This window comes from Cygnus atratus, chromosome Z (genome assembly GCF_013377495.2).
Source record: "Cygnus atratus isolate AKBS03 ecotype Queensland, Australia chromosome Z, CAtr_DNAZoo_HiC_assembly, whole genome shotgun sequence".
Classification (NCBI taxonomy): Eukaryota; Metazoa; Chordata; class Aves; order Anseriformes; family Anatidae; genus Cygnus; species Cygnus atratus.
In genome coordinates this window covers 36,581,135-36,605,868 of record NC_066396.1, presented here as the reverse complement: position 1 = coordinate 36,605,868, position 24,734 = coordinate 36,581,135, and the positions used below count along the sequence as shown (strand labels likewise).

Below are 24,734 nucleotides of genomic sequence, written 5' to 3'. Positions count from 1 at the left end.
AAGATCTTAGTTTATTTTGGTTTGCTACCTTAAAATTCTGCATAGTGATCACATTGTCAAAGGTCATCTCCTTGCACTGGATCTATTCTACCTATTTCTTGCACTGCGCGGTGCTGGCTGCCTTAAACATGTTGTATATGCAAGTGCTGTTAGCTGTAGAGGCTTCAAGAGAGTTGTGCTGGTCTGACACTGTTCTTTAGATGGCACTGACATGAATTTATTCTGCGCTGAAAATATAGGTCCTAGAGGAGTCAGGACCTCAGAGTACCCTGTCATGGGCTCCAATGCCCTACAATTTTGTTTTCAGTACATGTACTCATTAAGTGTCTTCCTGCAGCTGTGCACAGCTGCGTAGGAGAGCAGAGCTTTCTTTTCTCCTGTCCTGGTGTTTAGATGTGAAGAGCTGAAATGCTAGCCCAGGCCTTGTCAAGGATGCTCTCGTATCTGCAGTGCAAATGTACCTCTAGTGTGAGAGGCACCAGAGTTATTAACATTTCCATGTACTGCATGAATTAATATTACATTCTAAAAGAAATGAAGAGAGAAAGCTTATAAAAGGAAATTGACTTTCATGATGTATGCACATGCAAGGTACACATCAGGATAGCAGTACCTTCTTCATCCATTGCCTTTTGCACTCTTCACCTTGCATCTTGTTTGTGCTGCTAGAATTTTGCTCAGTCATTTCTGCTGAGATAGCCCATATCAGGGTGAAGGAAAAGGCTGGTGCTGAGGAGGCAAAAAATGATCTAATTCATTTATTGGTTCCCCAGATGACATCATGACAGCTGGAGAACAGATCAGCTGGAAGTAGTCAATTGTAACAATGCCTATGCTTTCTTCAGATTGTATCAATATGCTGCAGAAACCATGAAATCATATAGCAGTCTCTGATCCTTCAGAATAAAAATGAACACCAGACTAGTCTGGTTTCAGCCCGATTTACCTTCACGCACACTGGGTCAAAAGAAAAGGTATGGGCAGGGCCATCGTCAATTTGTCAGTTAAAATTTTAATCAAAACCTGAGGAAATAGATGATGGTGTATGTTGAAAGCTGAGTGTTGAGCATTTTCATCACAAATGTTCCCCACAAAGAACTGCTTGGCATGAAGAAGATGAGTTTAAGGCTGCTGTGCTAACTACATCCCAGGACTCACTGATGCTTTTAAGTGCCCCAGATTTCTCCAGTACCTCAGCTGTGAGAGTGCAAGATGTCACTTTTATGAAAAAGCAAGCAGTTACACAGACACATGTGGGAGGTAAATTAGTGCTTCTCCCATTCTCTTTTGCTTATTCCCAGAGGATATTCTAAGAAAGTAGACCAACCCCATTTTTAGCTCAGTCTTAAATTATTGAACATACTCCACACCAGGCCATTAAAAAACAGAAAATATGGTTAAGAAAAAGACTTGTGCATATAAAAGAACAGTATAGTTATTCAGTTTTCAGAAAAGGGAAGAAGCACTTCCTTCTGACTTTTCTTCTTCTTCTTCTTCTTCTTCTTCTTCTTCTTTTTTTTTTTTCTTTCTTTTTCTCAGGTGGAAAGTTAGATTGTTGTTTCAAAAATAAGAGCTTTTTCTTCTTATGAGGATTCATTTCTGAGTACAGGCAGAATCTTTATGGAGATGGCATACATCATGAAAGTCAATTTCTTTTTTATAAGCTCTTTCTCTCTTTATCCTAAGAGGATCTTCTAGAATGTAATGTTAATTCATGCAGTGCATGGAAATGCTAATAACTCTGATGCCTCTCACACTGGAGGTATGTCTGCACTGCAGATCCAAGGCGTGACTGCTGTTCACAGAAGTATCTGCCTCGCTTGTAAAGCAGTATAGATAGAGCAGAGTAAAATGCACTTAGTGGGTACCCAGGAGCTGAACCCTCCATAATTCTGTGGCCAGTGTTCTGCAAGACATTTAGTAAATGTACATAAGATACATAAACTAGAAAAACACCCCTGTGTACAGTATCACTAGCAGTGTTAGTGATGTAGAGTATCAACAGCAGTATTAGTGAACTAGTGACCTTAAGTCATTTTGGGCTAAGAGAAGGGAAAATAGACCAGAAACTGTGCTACAGAGTGTGCTAACAATTTCATAGCTCAGCATGGTACAGCGAGTGCCACAGCAGCTGCAGATTGGCATTTGCCCTGCCCTCCCTCCTGCCCACTCTGCCCACTGCGTGACTGCCTGAGCAGCCCAGGGAGCTCCAAGGGGAACAGTGGGAAGTGATGGGGCATGAGAGGCACCCATTATTACACCAATGGATCAAGTGTATAAAGGTCAAATCTCCAAGAAGAGTTACTCTGTTTTGAAAGTGATCCAAATGGATGTTGTGGACATCTTTCCAAGTGTGTATCATGCAGAAAAGGCAGTTAAAAGAGCAATGAAATAGTGGAGAAGGTCATTATGAAGCATAGCGGCTTCATGCTGCTGGCTGCATGTGCGGATTTAGAACTGCGTGAGAGATGGTGGCAGCACAAAATCCAGCCTGACCACCGAGACAGTTAACGCACGGCAACTTTCACAGCACTTGCAGAAATGTTATGTGGTGTCTGTGCTGAGCTATGCATAAGAAAGGATGAGTGAATTATACAGGACTTTTTGAATGCATCTGTGCAATCAGTGAGGAGAAGTTACACAAGCCTCCTCTTCCTGAAGGAGAGTGAAGTGCTGTCTACAGCACAGTTCAGGCAGGGACAGGTGCCATGCAGGACAGCATTGTCAGGCTTCCCTGAAAACAAACAAACAAACAAAAAAAACCCACCACATAAAATCAGCTGGCAGTTTTGCCTGTGACTCTTAAAAATTTTCCTGAAGGACCAAATCCTAGGTCTTGTGTCAAGCTTGAATAAACCAACTTTTAGGCAAGAGCTCTCGACAGGCAAAGGAAAACCTTCAAAAGCATTGTGTCTGCAGGGCTCCTGCAGGTTGTGCAGCCATTGCTCCCTTTTGAAAAGAAGAGAGTTACAGGTTCCCATTCCCATTTCCACTTCGTCAGGCATCTTACGACCCTCTCTGGTACGCATGAGTGGTGAGCTACAGTTCCTATATTAGACACTCTTCAGGAGGAAGATTTCTATGCTGCTATATGCAGAGCTTCCTGTAGTCACAAATGAAGCAAAATCTGTCTGAGGAGGAGGGTAAGCACAAAAAAGCACCTCCAGTGCAAGGAGCATTTCAGTGAGTGCTTCATGGTGCACCCTCCACAAAGTAGTTGCTGATACCTCCTGGCTAGGTATCAGCAACTACCTAGTCTATCAGGCTATTTTTTCCCCATTTGCTGCCAGAAGCTTTGAACAAATAGAAAGAAAACTGGGAGCCCTCTCCTGAGGCTTCTGCTAAACATTACGAGGAGAGCTGGAAGACACCATTTCCAGAGATGACAATGGAAATAGGGTTACCTCAGAGTAAAGGAGGGTAGCTACAGAAATTCCTGTTCACCCTCTGAATCTCATGCTATTCCTTAATAGATAACCCAAGGTAAAGCATGCTGGCGCATTGTAGCATATTCTTCTTCCATACACGTACATCTCTCCATACATAATTTCACTAATACCTACGTAACAAGAAAAAAAATGAATCTGAAAATGTTCCAGGTACTAATTAGAAGTTTCCTACACAAAACCGCTGTGCCTGCCACTGCTGTTTTCTGAACCCAAATCCTGGTTCTGCTCCCTTTCTATAGCTGATTGCCTTGTTAAAACTGCTGCAACTCTTCTGCCATTTTCTGAATCAAGCTGGCAAGAAAGAAGAAGAGGTCAGACAAATAGTTGGGCAGACAAGTAGATGAGATGATAAAACAGTATATTCCTTGGGTGAGTGTCTTCAGAAACAGGAGGATGAGAAAACAATTATTGTCATGTACTAGGTGACGTGGCAAATGGAAAACCATATTCTGGTACAAAAGTATCAAAGTTAACTTTGTTTCAGCTCAGTTTAGTCACCCTTCTTTTTCTGTCTCTCTTGCTTTTTTAGGAAGTAATACAGTTCTCAAAGCTGTAATCGCTGTAAACACTGGCTAATACATTTGTGTGCAGAGACATTCTTAGCACAGTAAGTAGAAGGGACTGGTTAGTGAAGTCAGCAATACTGAAGGACTTGAACACAGAACAGGTCTGATCATTTCTTATGTCTAAACCTCTAGGAAAGGGCTTGGGACCTTACTGAACAAATAAACTCATAGAAAAAATAAAATCATAGAAAAAATAAACTCAGAGAAAAGTCTTAAAAAGAGTAGCAGAGACCATGCAAGGAGAGGAAGAGGGATCTGCCAGCCAAGGAATTTATGCATGTGCTGTTAGGAATAAAATTAGAATTGCCAAAATTCAAGATAAGTTTAAACTCCTGAAGGAAATTAAAGTTTGCAGTTATCAGTGCTACCCACAGAAAGAAAATAACAGAGACAGGACTACTGCTCTGTGGGAGGCTGATGTAAATGTTAAGGTGAATCTACATATGTACAAAAATGAAATAAGTATTTTGACTGGAGTTTTGATAATGATGATATTGTTGAACACAGAAACAGAGATGGATTGGCTAATGAGGATAACAGTATAGAAGGAGAAATCAGAGCCTTAGTAGCAAGATTAGGGCTAAATGCAGAGGATTTAAAATAAACCTTTTTGAGTTTATTTCTATGCTCCTAGAAAGTAGTATCTATAGTACCTGTACTGAAGAAAAGCAAAAAGAAGATCCAGCCACTAGGCTATGGTTACATGATGATTAAGTTTACATTTGCACAGTAGCAGATCATGTGGTGGTAGAAAGCTGAACTGGACCAGAGGGAATGTATGATTACCGTATCTGTTGAATTAGACAACCCATGATACAGTGCTTATGTCAGGTTTACCCTAGCTGCAGGAAGACAGATAATACTCGATCTATAATAAAATCTGTCAAGCTCCCTCCCTCCCAAATAAATAAATATATAAATTGAACTGCCAGAGAGCTATAATACCAGTCTAGTGCTTTGCATTACATGGAGGTTTTAAACTTTTATTTGATCCTCTGAAACTGGATTTGCTCTACCGTGACGACTCCATAACGTAACCTTAATATCACATTAAGTTTTCAGAGCAAATTTTGAAGAATAGTTAAAAACTTGGAGGCAAGTGGGACAAATCACAAACCAACTGTAGAAAGTAAATGGAATGAAAACATGTTGTCTTCGTTTAACAGAGTACCTGAAGTATCCTGTTTTTCAGACAAAGAAAATCTGGTAGAAGTCCTGTGAATAGAAATTTCTGGAAGCCTGTAGTACAATGCAACATGCCAAAATTAGGTGATATAGCTGGGTATTGTGCTCTGCAACACTAGAGATAATTCCCAGTCATAGGTAGAAGGTTTTGCAGCAATAAAGAGATATAAATGATAACCAGATTATGGGTGGTGGGTTGGGAGCGTTTGCACTGAACATCACGTTCAGCCCAGTGAGGTTTTAAAAATTATTATCCCTTATGTAACATGTTTGTGTCTTACTGATGGTATTGAAAAGCTTTCTCAAAGTAAACACTTTGTCATCTGTAGCTCCCACCTAGAACATTTTTTCTCATCCTTTCCTAATACCTGCAGAAACAGATTTTTCTTCCTTGAAAACCCATAAAATATCTGATAGGGACTGGGGGCCTTACTGTAGACTATACGCACTTCAGTACAACTCAGCCATGCAGTGGCTGATGTACTTTTTTATCTTGCTTTGTAGTACAAAGAAGTTTTGTTTTCTTTCTGTATTTGCTAGCCAGAATGCATTGTTAGAAGTCCTGGTTGGTGGCAATTTAAGCACACCTGATTACTTAGTCAGTCTGATCTCTGTGAGGTCAAGGCTAATCTGTTCTAAAATCCAGACCTTCTGCTTTTGTTTAATATAGCCCACTGAGATTAAAATGGGATTAGAGCTCATCTGGTGGGGAGAACATCATCTTCAGATGAACCCTTATATCATCCTCTTGCAAACACCACTAGGTGGAAATGAAGTCTTGCAGTGGCCCTGGGCCCTGTACATCAGTACACATATAGTGTTTGTTGATTTTTTGGTACTCTTGACAGTTTTGAAAGCAGTCTTTGAGTATACTATTTCCTGAAACCAGACCCAAATCATTACCCTATATATGGAATACATGGATAGGGATATCAGTGGTTTGTTGTTGTTGTTGTTGTTGTTGTTGTTGTTTCCTCATTCATCTCCATGTATTTGAAATTTACTACAGCAATAAGACTAAAGTAAATTTAAATATTTGGAAGCTGTCAAGCTATACATTTAATAAAGTGTTTACAATTTCTTCTGCTTTCTTACTAAGATTTCTTTTATTTATTTATTTATTTATTTTTTCTTCTTTAAACATGAGTGTGGACTATGCTGAACAAAGATATTATTAAATCATCTTGGTTCAATATCTACATTGCAGATATTCCAGAAACAAGCATGTCTACATGATCCGAATGATATGCCTCAAACTTGGTTTGTAATGAAGCCAAGCAAAAGGATTGCCAAAAAAAAAAAAAAAAAAAAAAAAAGTGAAGTAATGGTAGTCTTCTGTATTTGTTTTTTTTCCCAGTATTTGAGTACAGCCATTTTCTGTAGTATTTTCAATCTCAACACATTATTTTTACATTAAAGCATAAAAATGTAATGTGAGGCTAAAAGTGGAAGTAAAATGAACAAAGTTATTTGATCAATGTGTTCTCATTATCCAGATTCTATGAAATCCAAAAATAATTACAACTGTCAATGATGAAGGTGATGTAAAATATCACTAGTAAAGCAGAGTAAAAAATTCAATATGGAGAGTGTTCTGAAAGTGCTATTTTTGCACAGACAGGCTTCTTGGCAGATGTCCTGGATTTCAGCCTGCTCAAGATGAGGTCACACTGTGGCTATGGCTAAGGTAATTAACAAAGTCAATCTCGCCAGCTCAGTATAAACCTGGAGAAACTGCACCAAGGTGCAGAACTCGAATGACAGAGAAGAAAACCAGGGGTTTTGTCCTGGTTCCAGCACTGACCATGCTGACCAATGGTCAGTAATCTTGCAGCAGATTGCACTGCAGGCAGACTTCAGTATTTCTCAGCTTGGGGTGATCCTTGGCCATTTCACTCCACTCATGCAGGGGGTTATCTTTTAGGTAATATTACTTCCTAACAGAAGTCTTGGAATCATCTGGCAATCAAGATGATCCTTACTTTCTTAAGCAGTTAGGGTTTATCTTTGGTTGTGTTTAAGCAAAGGTTTCCCCTTTTGAAAGAAGAGCATACCAGCTAAAGTGTTGACCGAGTTCTTAAAAACAAATTCAGTGTAAGCCTTAGAAGATACTTTCGGTAACATGGACAATTAAATTTTCTTAACCATATGGGATCAGCTACCACACAGTTTTACCTGTAGAGACAACATATCCATTGAAAGCATCAACTATCTCACCAGAGGAGAACATGAGAAGATATCGACATCAGTTCTCAATATGTGGTGTTGTTTGTTTGTTTGTTTTCCCTTCTATTAACAAGATCATCATTTATCATCTTAAATAGAGTACACTACTGTGTGAATGCATGAAGATGAAAAAAAGTTATTGCAGTTATCAGCACATTATAATTATTTCCCATCGCTCTCTCAGAAGTTACCCTCCTTGCCTGACAGCATGATTAGTTCTTTTCTTTCTAACTATAGTGCACTATTCTGAAGTTTTAGCATGGTAAATAATGTAGACATTTGTTTTTCACTGGTTTTGAAAGGTCAAAAGAACCTGCAAAGTTACTTTGTTCACCATGTCGTTATAGAAGAGAATTACCACTATTCAGAAATATTCACCTACTCCATCAGGTTGGAATCATTCAACTATTATGGTTAGTATGATAATGGAAAATCTACTTACTGAATAACAAACAACATTTTAGGTCATGCTGCCCAACTATGCTCATTTTGTAAAACATGATTTGCAGGATACATATCTAACATATTCCAATTTCTGCCTGTCCGTAATTTAATGTAATAATACATTACTTTGGGTCCTAAATTGCTTAGTAGAATGATTGGGTCTTGATTCATCTTAATGGCTGAAAATGGGACAGTAACTTGTTAAGGCAATTTTGTTCCTAAACTTTCATATTACCCAATTCATATCACAGCTTTCATGAGATTCTTGACAAATACTGTCATTTTCTTGTATATTTTTCCTTTAAATGCATATGATAGCATGTATGGTAGGAAAACCCAGAGTCACCTTCTTCCTGTTGTCTGTGCTTCTCATATAAGCACGCATCTGCTTTCCTAATCATGAGGCCAGAAGAGCACATGAGCATTGGACCAACACATGCTTGCTGGGAAAACACTTGGTAAAAGAGTCAAAGCAGCAATCACCTTTATGATCAGGAGCTGAAGATGTGCTGGACTTCATCTGTGAAATTATTTTCTAAATGTTGTTTCCATTCATTTGTTCATTCCCAAATTCTGTATAGAGTAATGCAGTTTTGTTGGTCAGGAGTTAAAAATAAAATTCCTGCTCTTCTTAGTTAGAAAATATGCTTTTTCTTTTTTCTTTCTTTTCTTTTTTTTCCCCCTGGGTTGACACATAGCTGATGTTGCATAACTACTTCCAAAGTGAAAGGTCTTTCAAAGTGAAAGATCTCATCCACTATCTCTATGCTTCCAATAAATACATTAAAACTTGTCTTGTGTATCAGAAATACATGCCAAGCCAACACCAAAAACATTTACATCAAATATCAATCAAACAAACAAACAAACAAAACCTAGCCTTTTCACAGAACTTAGATTTTGTTGACTGGGAATTGTTGTACCTCAGAGACTAATTTGCTAGGAGAAAAAAAAAATCCCACAGAGTGTAACGTGTTTGTATATCAAAGTCTTTATACTATACAACTGGTAATGTCTTACACTGGGAAATTGCATAATAGGCTTCAGTTTAGGAACTTTTATGGAAAGTAGATTTTGCAATTGACAGACATTACTGAAACCGATTCAGTAGGTCAGTAGAAAGTAATAAAAAATAATAAAGCAGTCATCTAAAAAAGGTATTTGATATCAGAGTTTAATAATTGTCAGCATTGTTAAATGGTAAGGTGGCATCACTAAGTTGTGGTTTGCCACTACAGAGGCTTTTGTTGACAACAATTTGAAAATAGGAATGTTGTTAAACTGAGGGGTGAAATGTCATGGTTTTTAGAATTATGAGAAACGTACAGAGCTGCTCCCAAGGAAAAAAAAAAACGAAAACAAAAACAAAATCACCACCACCAAAAAAAAACAAAAACAAAAACAAAACAAACAAACAAACCAACAACAACAACAAACATTTTGCCATTATTTCAGGAGCTGCAATATGCTTATATATTTAGGATGGAAATGAATGGTGATGGAAATCATGGGGTTGTAGGGATGTGTGTCACAAAAAAAAAAAAAGAATAGTTGATACCTTTGATCTCAGAAGGAAGAGATAGGAGAGATATGAAGAATGCCATAGCATGGGTGATATTCAAATTTGGCTACACTCACGTCAGGGTAGACCAGGACATCACCTGCTGTAGGGGAAAAAAAAATCACTACCTTCTGAAAGTCCCAGCAACGATATGAGATAGAGATCAGGTGAAAAGGGATGGAAAGCTTAATAATTTGACTAACTACATGCATTTGACAATGCATGTTATAAAATGCATGTGTTGCTTGTGGAAGGGGAAGCACCCTGGTCATTTCCCCTCTTCTTGCACTCCCACTAGTATATTTTCTGCTTTGACTCCCATATGAATCTCATGGTCTCATGCACTCTGCTTATTTATAGGAAATATACATTTGTTGGAGAGCAGAGAGAGGCTGTTTGGTATTGAAGTGTGTTGATTTATCAAAATAAAGCATTGCTTCCTGCCCCTAGTCAAGTTTCAGCTAGTAAATTTTAAGATGAGTGTAGGATACCTACACGAGTATGAATATAACATACCTGCATATTTAATTTAGATTTTTAAAATGTATTAATCAGCAGTTAAGACAATTAGTGATAGAACAAGTCTGATGTGAAAATAAAACTAATCAATAATTACAATTCCAGCTTCTCTTGCCAACGAAGTTATCTGTTTTGAAAGCAGCATCACAAGTAGCCAACTTCTCCCTCTCACCCCCACAAAATAAAATATGAAGCTGTGAAAAAGCTGAGTTACAACTAGGTTGGCAGGATTTTAGACACCATACAAAATCTTAGCAATTCAGGTAAATCCTCTGACTAATTCATCCAATTTGAACTCTTGGACTAAGCAAGCCACAGATTAAATAAAATAACATACATCTCCTGTGCTTTCTAGGAGGTAGTAGAAATAATTCATACAGGGAACAATTTTGCCAAAGTAGATTTGGCTTTTATGCTTTGCAAGCCCACACAAACCACTTTAGTGGAGCTGTGTCCCTGCTGTAGGCACCTAAAAAACAAACTTGATTTACTGTTTGAACGCCTACACTGACCCAAGTGACTTTCAGCCCTGTATGTGTCCAGTACAAGCTCACTTCCCACATGTTGCATTCCTCTCCAAAATGTGACTTGAGTAAGACATAGCTTTTGATAAACAATGTCAGTGCCAGTCCCAAACATTTTTGCACTGGTACATCTGAAATAACATGGGCAGCACCTTCCCAGTTTATCTGGTATCAAATATTGATCACTGGAGATTGCATCCTAAATGGCACTGGCCACTTTGAGAGAGCCTCTCAGATTCTGCAGGAAGTGATGCTGGTGGTCCAGCTGGAGGCAGCTGCAAAAAGTCAACATCTTTCAGATCTGACATAGAGCAGAGGTTCTTCTCATCATTAAGGATCACATATCTGGACAAACCCCAGATCAAGTAACTGTATTCTGTCTTCTTAAATTGTCCTTAATGTAATGAACATGTTACAGTGACCTCTAGAATATCTAATGGGCAATGCATTTGAGCTTTTTGAATATTTAAGCCACCTTCCAAATTATCTCATGTTTGTCTATTCCTATCTTAGCCTCTACATTAAACTATAGATTTTTTTCTTTAAACCCATTAAGCTTAAAAACAAAAGTATGGTTAATTCCAGATCCTATTATTGTATTTTATCTTGAATTTCAATTGTAGAAGCAATTCTTTGTTGCTTCTGTAGAACTACTATGTTTGAATGTTTTGTTTGCCTGATTCTTTTTTTTTTTTTTTAATAAAAACTTCTGCAGTGCTTCAAAAATATCATTACATTTTATTTGTGATCAGAATTATCCTACAGGATAGAAGTTTGTAAGCTTGGAAATATGGCTAGATTTTGAGCTGAATGTCCACAAAAAGCTCTAATGAATGTAGAAAAATTCTACATATTTGAATTATTTAGTTAGCCTAGGATAGAGTCTTCCACTTAAAAAAGAGTGGGTAGCTTGTCTTCTGAAAGCTTCTCAGAGTATCCATTTACTTCAGTTCCAACTTTCCTTTTATGCTCTGATTCCAGATTCTCTTATTAGTTTGAAAGGTCTGTTGTGTTTTTTTTTCTGTTTGTTTGTTTCCTTTTTTTTTTTTTTTTTCAGTTGATGGGACTAATTTTATGGTACTGCTTTAAACCACTCTTTTGATCTGACTCTAAAATTCTATACAGCATGACTCAGTGCTGTGACCACTACCAAATACAAAGCATAATATGTCATTTATTCTTTGAACTTTTTTTTTTTCTATCAAAACTATAAAAGTTTTTGAAACTCCACTGACAGATGGGGTCTCTGTTCTATTGGCCCAGGAATGTTTTATTTTGTGGCATAAGCACTTTCAGTGCACACGTGCAGGACTGTTTAACTGAGCAGTACTAATTGGTACTATGCACACAAGAACCTATCAGTGTAAAATGGAAATGACTCCTCTCCTCTCCTCTCCTCTCCTCTCCTCTCCTCTCCTCTCCTCTCCTCTCCTCTCCTCTCCTCTCCTCTCCTCTCCTCTCCTCTCCTCTCCTCTCCTCTCCTCTCCTCTCCTCTCCTCTCCTCTCCTCTCCTCTCCTCTCCTCTCCTCTCAAGTTAACATTGACTTCAGTCCTAAAATGCTTTTGTTGTCCTTTTCGCTTTCATTCTGTTTTTTTTTTTTTTTTTTTTTTTGCACACTATCTCTGTGCATAATTAGTTAATCAGTGGAGTGTAATGCTTATTTCATAATTTTCCATCATTTCACATCTCACTATCTGAGGGCAATTTTTACCTTATATTTATTTCTCTGAAACATTCCACAAAGGTGAAGGAGATTACTTGAAAACTACATTACTGCACAGATGAAGATAAATAGCTCATAATTCATTAAGTGCAAGGAATATGAGAAAGCTGAATATATGAACAGAGAAAAGGAGCAAAATGGTAATTACTGCATGATGGTATAGCAGTGAAAGTAGTTTAATTTGTGAGAATGGTATGGTCAGTGGGAGACATTTGCCTCCAGCTCTACCTGGACGATGGCCTAGTCAGAAATTGTGTAAGAAATCTGAGTTGTAGCTCATATCAGGTTTGACCTCTGTCTCTGAGGCACTCCTAAGTGCAAAACACAGGAGCAGAGGGTTTCAAGCTGAGGCTCCAAGCAACATGATGAGTGAAACTGCTGGGAAATTGGCAAGAATGTTGGAGCTCATTCACCAAACCAGCAATTTTTCTTAAGGCTGCTGACTTGCCAGCTTGCAGGGGTCCTTATAAATGAGCCTGGTAGGTCACAGATTATAATGAAATAAGTGTTCTCCTTGACCTCAGGGCAGCTCACTCAGGTTAAATTATGACACTTACATACGTAGAATATCATGGGAGTAAATTATCACATCTGAAACAGAACGTCATCTGAAGGAGAGTCATGTTGCTCCATCACCCTGTTCATTACAAATTTCTTTTAACTCACAAGTAAAAATAATCACCTTGGTATAACATACCCAGATTAAGTGGATTTCAGTAATGATACGGTGGTTCTTTGTTTGTTTGTTTGTTCATTTGTTTGTTTGTTTGTTTCTGTCATATTACTAGATGTTAGGATGTGGTAGTTCTGCTCTGATATGGACATCTCAAGTCTAGGCAAAGGGGAGGAAGGTTTGTATTTTCATTGAAGAAGGCTGTCCTTTAAGGAGACTGGCATGTTCTGATGACAACTTTTATGATTGCTGTATGGCTAGTCAGTATTTTAAACTTTACATTAAAAAAATTTAGTATTCTGCAAACATGGCAGAAAAAGACTTAAGGCATTTAAAGGCATTCTCAATTTTTATTTTTCTTTTACTGTGCTCGTTAAAAGAAAACATAATAAAAAACTTAGCCTTCTTAACAAAGGTGGTTACAGTGTTCATTAAGCAGAACACAGATAAAATCCTTAGGTTTCTCATCTTGTATACTAAGAAGAAAAAAAAAATCCAAAATAATTCCCTTAAACCCTCAAAGGATTTCAAACCAATTATTTAATACAAAATGTAAATTTGCATTACAATTGGTCATGACTTATACAGTGAAAGTATCAAAAGTGCTTCAAAAAGCAAGTGTTAACAAGTAGAATTTAACACATTGCAAGTTAAACAGAAATATTAGATGATCTTTGAGACAATATTAAAATAGTGCTTACAGTTACAGGTAAAGCACACCTTCTACATCTTTTTCAAGTAAAGCCCAAGTCTGGTCAGACATTGGTGCAACAGCAAATTGCAGTAGTTACACAGTGATATGGGCCTACATATCATCTTTGCTTACAGTTTTAACTCTAGTAAGACTCTACCACTGTGTACATATTCACCTTTTATTTTCTAATATATGGGTGGAAATAAGAAACGATCTTAACCTCAGACTTTTGTGAGATTTACTCATCGCTGGGAATTTAAAATAGCTTTTGAATATTAAGTTTTAATAGCCTCTTCATTCTGAGCAGCTGGAAACTATTTTTATGGTAGTTAAAGAAGACTGTTTAATTTTACTCAATATATTTCTCCAAAATGTATTACTCACGTTATATACATAGTTTCCACCCATCAGGACTGTCAGTTATCTCTAATGTGTTTGCCTATGGCTATGAACAAGTAAATGATGTGACATAATTTAATGATGAAGAAGATAATCGTGTTTTAATTTAACTCCATGTTGTCATCTTTTTCATCCTCTTCTTTTACTCATTATAGATCGCAAAATGTTGAAACAAAAAAAAAAAAAAGAAAAAAAAAAGGATATTTCAGTTGTCACCTGTTTCAAGCTGCAATTAGCATTTAAAAGCTTAACATCAATTTTCATTCAAATATGCCGCTTCTGTAGTCATGGTAACCCTCTCATCAGCTTTATCTTCCAGCTTTAGAAGGTACTGCTGTGGTACTTGGAGATGTCATTCAGGATTTTTCATCTGGCTCCCTCTTCCTTTCCTCTTCTGCACAAAAGACACTCTGGGCTTGCTTGGGCCGAATGTAAGGTATATAACATCAAGAAAAGATCCAGAATAGAAATACTGCAAAAAAATAAAAAATAAAGTTCTACTTCATGGAGCTTCCTGGAAATAGGAAGTAGTGATGAAGAATGGCTTATGGTTTCAGAGAGTGCATCACACGTAGTGTAGTGAACTACATACGGTCTATTAAATTAAAAAATATTTACTTATCCTACTTATGTAAAAATGAAAGCCATCTACACAAATGTGTAGGTGCAGAATCTATTTACTTAGCAGATGTCTTTTCTCACTTAACAGAAACATTGAGCCAGATGTAGCCAAAGATAGATTCATTCAAGTAATCTAATCATTCTGCATTTAGCCAGGATATGCTCTGACATTTAATTTTGTGAGAAAAGTATGGAATTTATTTTACTGTTAGTTCTCCTCTTAATACTATTTTAGCAGTGCTTTTTTGTTTCTGTCATCATTATTATGCAACATGTAGGTGAGAACAGGTCAGCTGATTCAAAACACCAGTTATTGGCAGAGATACCTATCTTGGAGACACTTTATTCTTGTTGTGGCTTTTATTTTCCTTGGCCTGCAATATATGTTTATTGTAGGGAACAAAACTGCTACAAGTACAGAAAAACAAATGGATACTGCAATTCAGATACATGGCCTTTTGGTTAATATATAGCATCATTATGGGGGACCTTCTATGTCTCCTCCCTGTTGTCATTTACAAAACTCACCTGCTTCCACTTTTATTTCAGAAATTGATAGATGTCAGGACACCGCACATACATCCCAGCCTGCCTCTGGCCATCTGTGAAGCTGCAAAAACATCTTTCAGATATAATTTTCAAGACTTTTCAAGGCCATTGTTTCACACACTGCAAAGCCACGATACAGCAGTCACAGGAACTCCTATAAGCGTGCTTACCTTTAACCCTTGGCACTGCTGAGTAGCAGGCACAGTTGGATATTTGAGATGTAGCTATTTCATCTGTGTCTTGCATATGTGGATACAGAACATAAACCTTCATTTTAATTAATTCTTGTGTATGTGGTGGCTTTAAACGGATGGTCAAAGCAATCTCCACATGTGTCTTTGCACCATCCTGAGCCTGAATAATACCAGCCCGGATAACCATCAGGCATCCGCTATTAGCTGTCAGCCACTAATGAGAACCGCCCAATGTGTAATACGAAATAAACATACACCACCTGTGCAAACTCAGGCTTTGAAGGACACTTTGTACGTGTGAGTCAGTCATGGCTCTCACTGGAAACTGCTGAAAATTTGGAAATATTCTGTGAATCTTTTGTACCTCTTATATGTCCATATAGCCTCTAAGATGCCTGTTGAGTTTTCATGCATATGCTTTTGCCATCTCATAACTCTTTGAAAGAATTTATGGCTTTCCAATCATTGCCAAGGCAACCCAAAAGGCCCAGGTATTGAGAACTGATGGTAGGGAGATATACAAACAACTATGTGTTTGTTCCAGGCCTACCCAGGCCACCATTATATTTCATGTGATATCCCAATAATATCTTTGAAGATACTTTAAATGTCCATATTTTTTTTCACTTAATCAAAACTCTTACATCTTTGTATTTTTTATGAAGCAAGGAGTAACTGTCATTTTATTTGCCTTCCGGTGAAATCAGAGTCCAGAAATGAAGGCAGCAGAAGCTGGAAAAATATAGATTATTCTCTAGTTCAAACCAATTGGACTTTGCTGGTGATGCCTGTTTGCTGTTTGCAGCAGACTTCAGAAACTGAAGAGGGTATCACTGAAAGTAACATAGTGCTAGTGAGCTGTTACCAAACATATCCCAGATCCCAACCGCACGGCTGTGCTCTCTACCCCCATTCAACCAGGCTGAATCTCCTTGCTCTTGCCTGGTCTCTGCATTTTTCAAGGATTTGCACATGAAGGTCTTTCCTGGCTCCCCTGGCTCAGTGAACATCTTCCTGCGGTGCTGACCTGCCTACATTAGATTACTCCAGGGTGCCTGCAGGTCTCTGTGCGACTTCTTGCAACAAAGGCATAAAGTCGGAGTGCAGATGGTATTTCAGCAGAGCAGCACCTCTACACCCTAGTGGATCTACAGCACGTAGCACCAGGAACCAGCTGTGATACGGAGGCATTGCAGCACTTCACTGTGTTTGAATCTTGAATCAATTAGCAAACCACAATTTATGGGAGATATGGCTGATGAGATGAGGGCCAAAACAGAAAGGAAACTTCTGGATCCAAACTTCCCCTGTTTTCTTGGGTGTTCGGTGCCTCTTTGTTTTCCTCTGAGCCAACTTTGAAATGCAGTTTAAGGACATTTCTGTCCCCGAGTACATCACCAACGATTACTAAATACCAGTGGACACGTCTCCTTCCTCAGCACCAGGACCAAAATGCAGCGTGCTTTTCCCTCATTTCCTGACCTCCCTCCGCACAACACTGGGAACAAGCGGCGCGCTGATGAGGAGACGCTGCCTTTATAAACCCACCCCTCTCCTTAAGGCTCAGCGTTATTCACCCCCGCCTAACCCAGCCGCGGGGGCGCACGGCGCCCTCCCCACCCTTCCCCTGCCGCCACCCCAAACTGCCCCCGGCCGGGGGTCGCGGGGGGCGACCCAGACACCCCCAGCATTCCGGGGCGGGGGCGGTCCGCTGCCTGCCCCGCCTGTGCGGGGCGGGGCGGGGCGGGGCGGGGCGGGGCGGGTCCCGCGGCCGCCGCCCGCCGCAGACAGCGCGGCGAGGGGCCGCCGATGCCCGAGACGGAGCCGGGTCTGGTGGCGGTGCGGAGCGCAGCGCACCTTGGGGTGAGCGCCGCCGTGCTCGGGCCGGGGCCGGGGCTGCGGCTGCGGGAGACGCGGGGTCCCCGCTTCCCGGACGGGCGCCCCCGGGGGTGATGCTCGGCCGCAGAGGGGACGGGAGGGGGCAGCGCCGCTGCTCGCCGGCACTGGAGCCCTTGGGGGGATGCTTCCTGGGCTAGGCAGGCTCCCCGCTTTGGGGAGGAGAAAAGTTTTTGGGGCGCGGAGCGTTGCGAAGTTGGGTTAAGTGAGGCGAGGCGCTGCGGCAGGGCAGGGGGCGCGGGGAGCCCCCCGGCTGGGAGCCGCCGTGCGCCCTCCGGGGCGAGCTGCCCCCTGTCGTGATTTATCGGGATGCCGGGGGGTCGGCCCCTCCGCCGCCAAGGGTGCGCTGCCCACCCTGTTCAGTGTTTTTACGGCAGGCTCGTGAGCGGTAACTCTCAGGTGGAAAATAAAACTGTCTAAGCTGCGGTGCTGCGCCTTGCAGATGGAGTATGTCTCTATGACATCTTAGCATGGGAGCTGTGCGTAAAAAAAACAGCAAAAGCTGCAGGTGACTGCGTAACTTTTGTGTAGGTAACTGTGTATAATAGTTGCAATTCTCTATCTGAGAATACAAAATCAGTATCTTGAATATTCTTCAGTATTCAGCTTTTACTGCAAATGCCTTGAATAAGTGGTGTAACAAAGTATTTTTGCAGAATAATACATACTACTGATAATCAATTTTATTTATAAATTATTTTATATTTTGCATCCTAAGAAATGCAACTTACTATGCATAATGCATGTATAACTAATTTCTGCATTATATTTTTCAAATTAAGTAATCAAGGCACCTGTTATCATGCATCAGTTTTTTCCTGTATTAGAAGTAATGTCATGCTAATAGCTCTGGTGTACATGAGTAGTCCTCCCACAGTTTCATTCTCAAAATTTCAGGGTCAAATCTTGTGTAAACTTAAAGTATTTTCTGTAACACGATCTGTAAGACGGGCGCTGTTAAAAGATACTTAACCACAGGAGTATTCTTTGTAACTTCCTACTTTTGTAACAGAATATGTGGCATAAATCAAAACAAAAACAGAGTTGAATGAAAAATTTGTGTTAGCTAGTCCGAGCTAGTGTCCTAGGTCTGATCTAAGGAAATTGAATTCCTTCTGTAAACTTGGGTAGATTTTGCAGGGGAAATTAAAGAAGCTGTGGATGTGTTAGATCTTCATTTTGATCCTGTTCCAACAGTTTAGTGTCTTACCCACACATCAATGACCGGCTCTATGCACACATAACATTTCAGTTAATACTGCTTCAGGTGCATAGAGGTCTGATGAGATGCTTGTAACACTTTGGCTGCTTTTTCATACATTACTGCCCCTGCATTTGGGATTTGAATGTTACATGGTCATAGTAGAAAGTAATTGCAGAAGGTGATAATCTTTGTTGTAGCCGGTAGAATAGCAGTTTTTTCATTTTTTTAAACAACATCTGGGGACAGTTTTTACTTTCCACTAGGACTTTTTGTCATCAGCCGAGACCTAATGCTGAGCAGTGGCTTTTGAGAGGCATAAAGTGATCTGAGTATTGATAGACTTTTATCCACCAGGTTGCTGCTGAAACAAACATGCTGTTGCTGTGTCTGATGGGATGAGCCAGGGTATTATGTTACAGCCAGTAACATTCTGCTTTAAATTCTAAATTTAACCAAGTCTGTAAATTACTTTTTTAGAAGCTTCTAACTGCATGCTGTTTTACTAATGTTAATGATACCTGCTTGTCCTTTTTAGCATGAATGAAGAAAATACTTCCTCTGAAGAATAAAAATACTTAATGGTGGGAGAACATTTAAAACACCTTTAGCTTCAAAGCTGGAGAAAAGTATGAAGAAACACTCCATCTGATTCCCTGAGCATCTCACAAAGAACACAGAATGGCTCATTGCAAAAAAACTGTTGTTAGTGTCTTGGAGGAGTGGTGTTTGAAGGAACCACTGTTTGGTTGCAAACAGCACCAGAACGTTAGGAAAAAACTAAGACTGATAAGAATAATAGGGCTTCTTGTGAGTGTAGTGGCCATTAGTACTTTCTCTCTTTCAATTAGTGCCTTTTTCAAGACGGAACTACATAGCAAGGTGTTGGCCAGTAGCCTAGATAGCCAAAAGCAGGTGCATGGTCACCAAAGAACTCTGTTGGATTTCAAGGAACAGAATGAAGACAGTGCTCCAGATCCACCTACTTCCATGAAATATGAAGCCGAGCATGGCAATGCAACAGATCATGCCAAGGGAGAGTACCCGGAGGACCTATTCTCTCTTGAAGAAAGAAGAAAGGGTGCAGTGATCCTCCATGTGATTGGAATGATTTATATGTTCATAGCCTTAGCCATAGTCTGTGATGAGTTCTTCGTTCCTTCCTTGACTGTCATCACTGAAAAGCTGAGTATATCTGATGATGTGGCAGGGGCAACCTTTATGGCTGCTGGTGGGTCGGCCCCAGAACTCTTCACTTCTTTAATAGGAGTGTTTATATCCCACAGCAATGTTGGCATTGGGACAATAGTGGGATCTGCCGTGTTCAATATCCTGTTTGTTATTGGAATGTGTGCTTTATTTTCTAGAGAGATCTTGAACCTTACTTGGTGGCCACTCTTTCGAGATGTGTCGTTTTACATTGTTGACTTGATCTTGCTAATCATTTTTTTTCTGGATAACTTAATCATGTGGTGGGAAAGCTTAACCCTCCTGACAGCATATTTTTGCTATGTGACTTTCATGAAGTTCAACGTTCAAGTAGAAGAATTGGTGAAAAAATTTTTGAACAGGAACAAGGTTGAGAAGGTTACAGCAGCAGATGCTGAAGGAAAGGTTGGTCAATTTTTAATGAGCATATATGTAATAGTGCTCTTATAAATGCTGAGTCCTTCTTTGTTGTAAAGTACCCAAATACAGTACAATAAGCAATATAAGAAGTTCTGTGCTTTGCTAAAAGGTCTTTTTGTTTAATCAGTCCAATAAGATCGAAAATATAAAACATGAGGTAGCTTTCTAGTAAATCAATAGCTTTTAACTTCAGAGTGATCTGAATTGCACACAGGGCAAGACAAAATGCCAGCAAAAGACATAAACCTATATTCAGCATTTTGCCACATTGATGAGGTCCGAGATAAAACAGTTTTTGTTTTCCCTAAGCTTTTGGATTCAGCAGTAGCAATAGCTGTGGTGTATCTCAGGACTAAATCTGGCTTTTTAAAGGCTGTTAATGCACTTTCTTCCTCAAAAAAGCAAACGCACTTGGAGCAATATATAAAGTTATTTTTTTAATCTACTGATGTTGATATAAAATACTAACTTCCAGTTGTAATTAGTGGCAATTATGTGAAAAAATATCTCTGGAAAAACAGTGATCATAATGGCAGAGTCGGCTGTTTAATTGGGATGGTTTTCCTTTCATAGTATTTGCAACTAAGCAAACTAATTTTTGGCCCCATACTTGGCCACGAGTAAAGAAGGGAATTTGTGCGCAGTGGGGCTCAGTGGGTCTTCAGCAGTTACCGTCTCTTAAACAGATCCCTTCTTAAAAGAGGCTATATTTAAAGGACACTTGAAGTGGAACCCATAAATACTTATGTTTGCAGACACTGTTAATTGAAAGTTTAATACTGAAATCAAAATGCCTTGTTTTATATGACAATAGGGTTATTCATCAGGTAAGTGTTTTTGTTTGTTTGTTTTGTTTTGTTTTGTTTAATCTGGTAATTGCTCAGAGTATCAGGGAACAGTTCACTCTGGTTTCTTTCTTTTAACATCCCCGTATCAGTGCTTCAGAAGAGACAATCTGGTGGCATAAGCATACAGACATATAAATGGAAGGACACAGAGACTGAGCTCCTATAACACAAGAGAGAGGCTACCTGCCTGTGACTTACAGAATACTGATGATTCTGCCTATATGAAGAACTTTGAAGACAGGTATTGATATTTTAACAGTACAGACAGGTGCTTTCAGTGTTAGGACTGAAACCACTGAAAAAAAACATCAAAATAAAGACATAACATTTCCTCTCTCTCCCTTTAAAAATAATAATAATAATTAAAAAAAAAAAAAAAGTTTCTAACCAAATTTGACGCACATTTGGTATACTTTCTTCTACTTTCATATCTTCCTTTTTGTCCCATTCTTCTTTGAAAATCAGCATGCTCATCTTTATCTTTCTCAAAGTGTGTAATTGGGATTTTGAAAGAAAATGAAGAGTGAACACCAACAAACTATTTGCCCTAATGAATGAAATGCTTCTCTAACTGCATTAGTTGGGTGCTGAATAATGCAGTATTTCAAGTTGTAAGTACTTCCACATTTTGTGCTAAAGGTGTGTAATAATAGGAAGAGACAATGGTTTATGAAACAACAGTAATCAATTAATCTACTATCATCTGTACAGCAACTGGATTTGCAGGACGTGTGAATTTATAACTGATCTTAAACAATAGTCAATATGCAAATCAACTCTGTTGGGCTGTCTAGGCTATGGAGCTGAGTAAAATAGCTACATACTATGGTAAACATTCAATTGTTTTCAAACGAGCAGAAGAATAAAGTATTTGTAAGTCAAATTGAACATAGGATATTTTCACATTGAATAAATGCTTTAAGTACTTTGACTTTAAAAAAGTCAAGTCCATTCACTTTTGGAAAACTCATTTGTTGTTTGATATGTTAATTGCTTAGAGTTTTTTCCTGTTATAGGTGCACATATTCCTGTTACAGGTGCACAATCAGCTGGGGATGGAAAATCTGAACACTGTATACTTTTGTTAAAAACTCAAGACTTGTGTCTTGTGTTCCATGAAGATACCTTTCATGAGTTGATCTCAAGTTAATTAAAATAATAAAATCATTTATTTGTAAATCACTGAGTAGTAGAGGGCAGTGAAAGAGTTGCTCTAATTTTATTACAATTTACCTAACATGTATTTTCTGCCTCCTGCTGAAAAATAGCTTCTGAAGGTATCGGACTATGTATTTCTTTTAATAAGCCATACTGTAAAGACATATTTTTGAATACTTGGCTAACATTCTGAATTATAACTTATTATGAATGAGTATTCAGTCGAACAGAATTTAGTAGGATGAATGAACTAATTTTCTGATAGCAAGGATGTCACGGATGATGTTCTTTGGAAACAATCTCCCTAAAGCTCTGTATTCTGAAAAACAAACAAACACAAAAATGTTATGATGAAATGCGTAGGATGTTCAGCTTTAAAGTTGTTGCCTAAAGCAAAGAATAAAACATTTCTGTAGTTTGAGATTTGGAGCCTAGTAGTGAATGCAGCATGTCCTATTTTGTAACTAGTGGGAATTAGAACCACTGCAGAAGTGATAGTCTTGGCTTTTGGACTGTGTTTTCTGCAGTGTTAACCTAGATTGCTCTCAGTCATCAAGAATGTGCTATATCCATGCAGAATCAAATCGTGTATAATCAAATTAGTATTTCAAATGCAAACTTTCCAGTCTCAATTGTTTCTAACAGAAACATTTTCACATTTTTACACCCTGTTAGGACAGAGATTTGCTAGGCAGATCTGGAATCTGTGGGTTAGGTTGCCTTGAAAGAACTTAATTTCGAGAATGTATAGAAAATTCTGTTCTTTTGTCTAACCCGTACTACTTTTGCCTATCCATTATTGATTCTGCTGTTGCTAAAGAGGCAAGTGGTCTGCTAAAAACATTACTGCCGTATCTATCTTTAAGATGTTGTATTGTAATCTGAAAGCAGCTCAACAAAGCTGAGAGGTCTAAATAAGGCAACATAATGCTGGAGAGTTGAAGGGTTAGGTGGCTCACTGGCAAACTAGTATTGAAGAGCAAAAATCTGAGCAGGTGAAAAACCTTTGGGGATATTAAAATGCATTTTGATATTAATTTCAGTACTTTTATTATATTTTTTCTTGAAAGGTTGAAGGAAGATTCACAGTCAGCAAAATATTTTCCATGAGGAAAGGTCTTAGATAAGAAATGATTTTTCATCTTAGCCATCATGTGTTGTATATGTATTCACGGGCTTGCCAGAATGCGTACATATCTCTAGATGTTTTTTAGATTCCTTTCTCTCCCATATTTGAGAATTAAAGGTTGTTTTTTTTTTTTTCTTAAATTCTGCATGTATTCAAACTTGCCTACTTTTTCTAAAGTTATTTCATTTTGTGCATCAGTTACTTGTACAAATGTGAATGCATATTGAATGCTCAATGTGCATTTCATTGTGCTCACTATTTTCCTGCACAAGCTTTCAATCAAGTACTGTTTAGATTCTTAAAAGAGTACAAGTTGAGAAAAAGCTGGTAACTGGATTTTTGACAACAGTTTGATGACACTAATGAGATCAGAGTACGTTTGTTTGTTTGTTTGGTTGTTTTTTTACGTTTATAGTTGGTTTGGTCTTGCTGCATGGTTTTGTTTGAACTGTGGCTAATCTCCTGCCCTACCCCACTCCTAAGGAAGTCTAATAGCAGTTTGATACTAATGAACTCCAGAGATCAATGTGACAAGGGTGGAAAAAAGAAGAAGGAAGGATGAAGAAGCAAGATACTATGAAAGGACAGGATAAAAAACAGACAGCCAAGTTCTACAACATAGGGTAGTACATGCAGTCTAATGTGGATCCTTGACAAGTGTCACTGAGCTCTGTGGACTGACCTGAACTTGCCCTACAATAGGTGGTGCAATCCCACCACCAGATACTCCAAAAGTCCGTTCCAATCTATATTATACTATGCCCTCCAAAAGTCCCTTCCAACCTGAGCTACAAGAACAGATGAATTTTGGGATCTGGGAAGGAAACTTTGGTGATAATTCTATGTCCTCCTCAGATGTGTGAAGGTGTTTAAAAACAGAATGTTGAAACTGTATGAGGGACAGGAAGAAGAAAACTGAGAGAACTGAAGTACAAAGTTAAGTAGTTAAAAATAAGGCTTTTTCTGACTTTCTGGTAAAGGCCTCAGCCTTGTCTTGGTAGTCTCTAATGGCAAAAGCATGTTGAGTAAATTAAATCACAATAAAACATTATGTGAGATTTCATTTTTTAAGTACTTTTTCCTTTAATGTAGCATGGAGATCATCATAAAAATACTTGAATCTGATCACTCAGTAAATAGCTCAAAACAGTTCTGTTTGGCAGCTAGGAGAACAGAATGAGAGTGGAACAAGGATATCGTGCAATGACATCTGTTTCACTGAGATTACTGTTTAAATAAATAACTTATGGTATATACAAGCCAGTTATGTTTTGTTTTATTATTTTTTTTTATTTTACATTTACAGAAGACTGCATTTGGAAAACAAGATATTTTTACCAACAAGACATAGTTTGACATTATTTTATTGACAATTTTGTTATCTTAAGAAACCTGAATAGCTTGTGTGTGTTATTTTAAAATCCATACCGATCCCAAGTGTTGCGACATTGTATTTAATGGCAGTATTTGCATTCTAAAGGAAAGACTGTTAGCACTATTTTTAGGTAGTTCTCTACTTGCTGGCTTTATTAGTGCCACATGCGT

General features: G+C 38.6%; 1 protein-coding gene across 1 annotated transcript in view; it reads left to right on the top strand.

The window, feature by feature from the left end:
* The first annotated feature begins 17,104 nt into the window (after positions 1-17,104).
* SLC24A2 (solute carrier family 24 member 2) overlaps positions 17,105-24,734 on the top strand; it is a 116,241-nt gene continuing 108,611 nt past the window's right edge. Inside the window, exons 1-2 of the mRNA XM_035558604.2 lie at positions 17,105-17,191; positions 18,964-20,039. Coding sequence (XP_035414497.1) covers positions 19,107-20,039 — 933 coding nt within the window. The 5' untranslated portion in view covers positions 17,105-17,191; positions 18,964-19,106. The remainder of the gene's footprint in view (positions 17,192-18,963; positions 20,040-24,734) is intronic.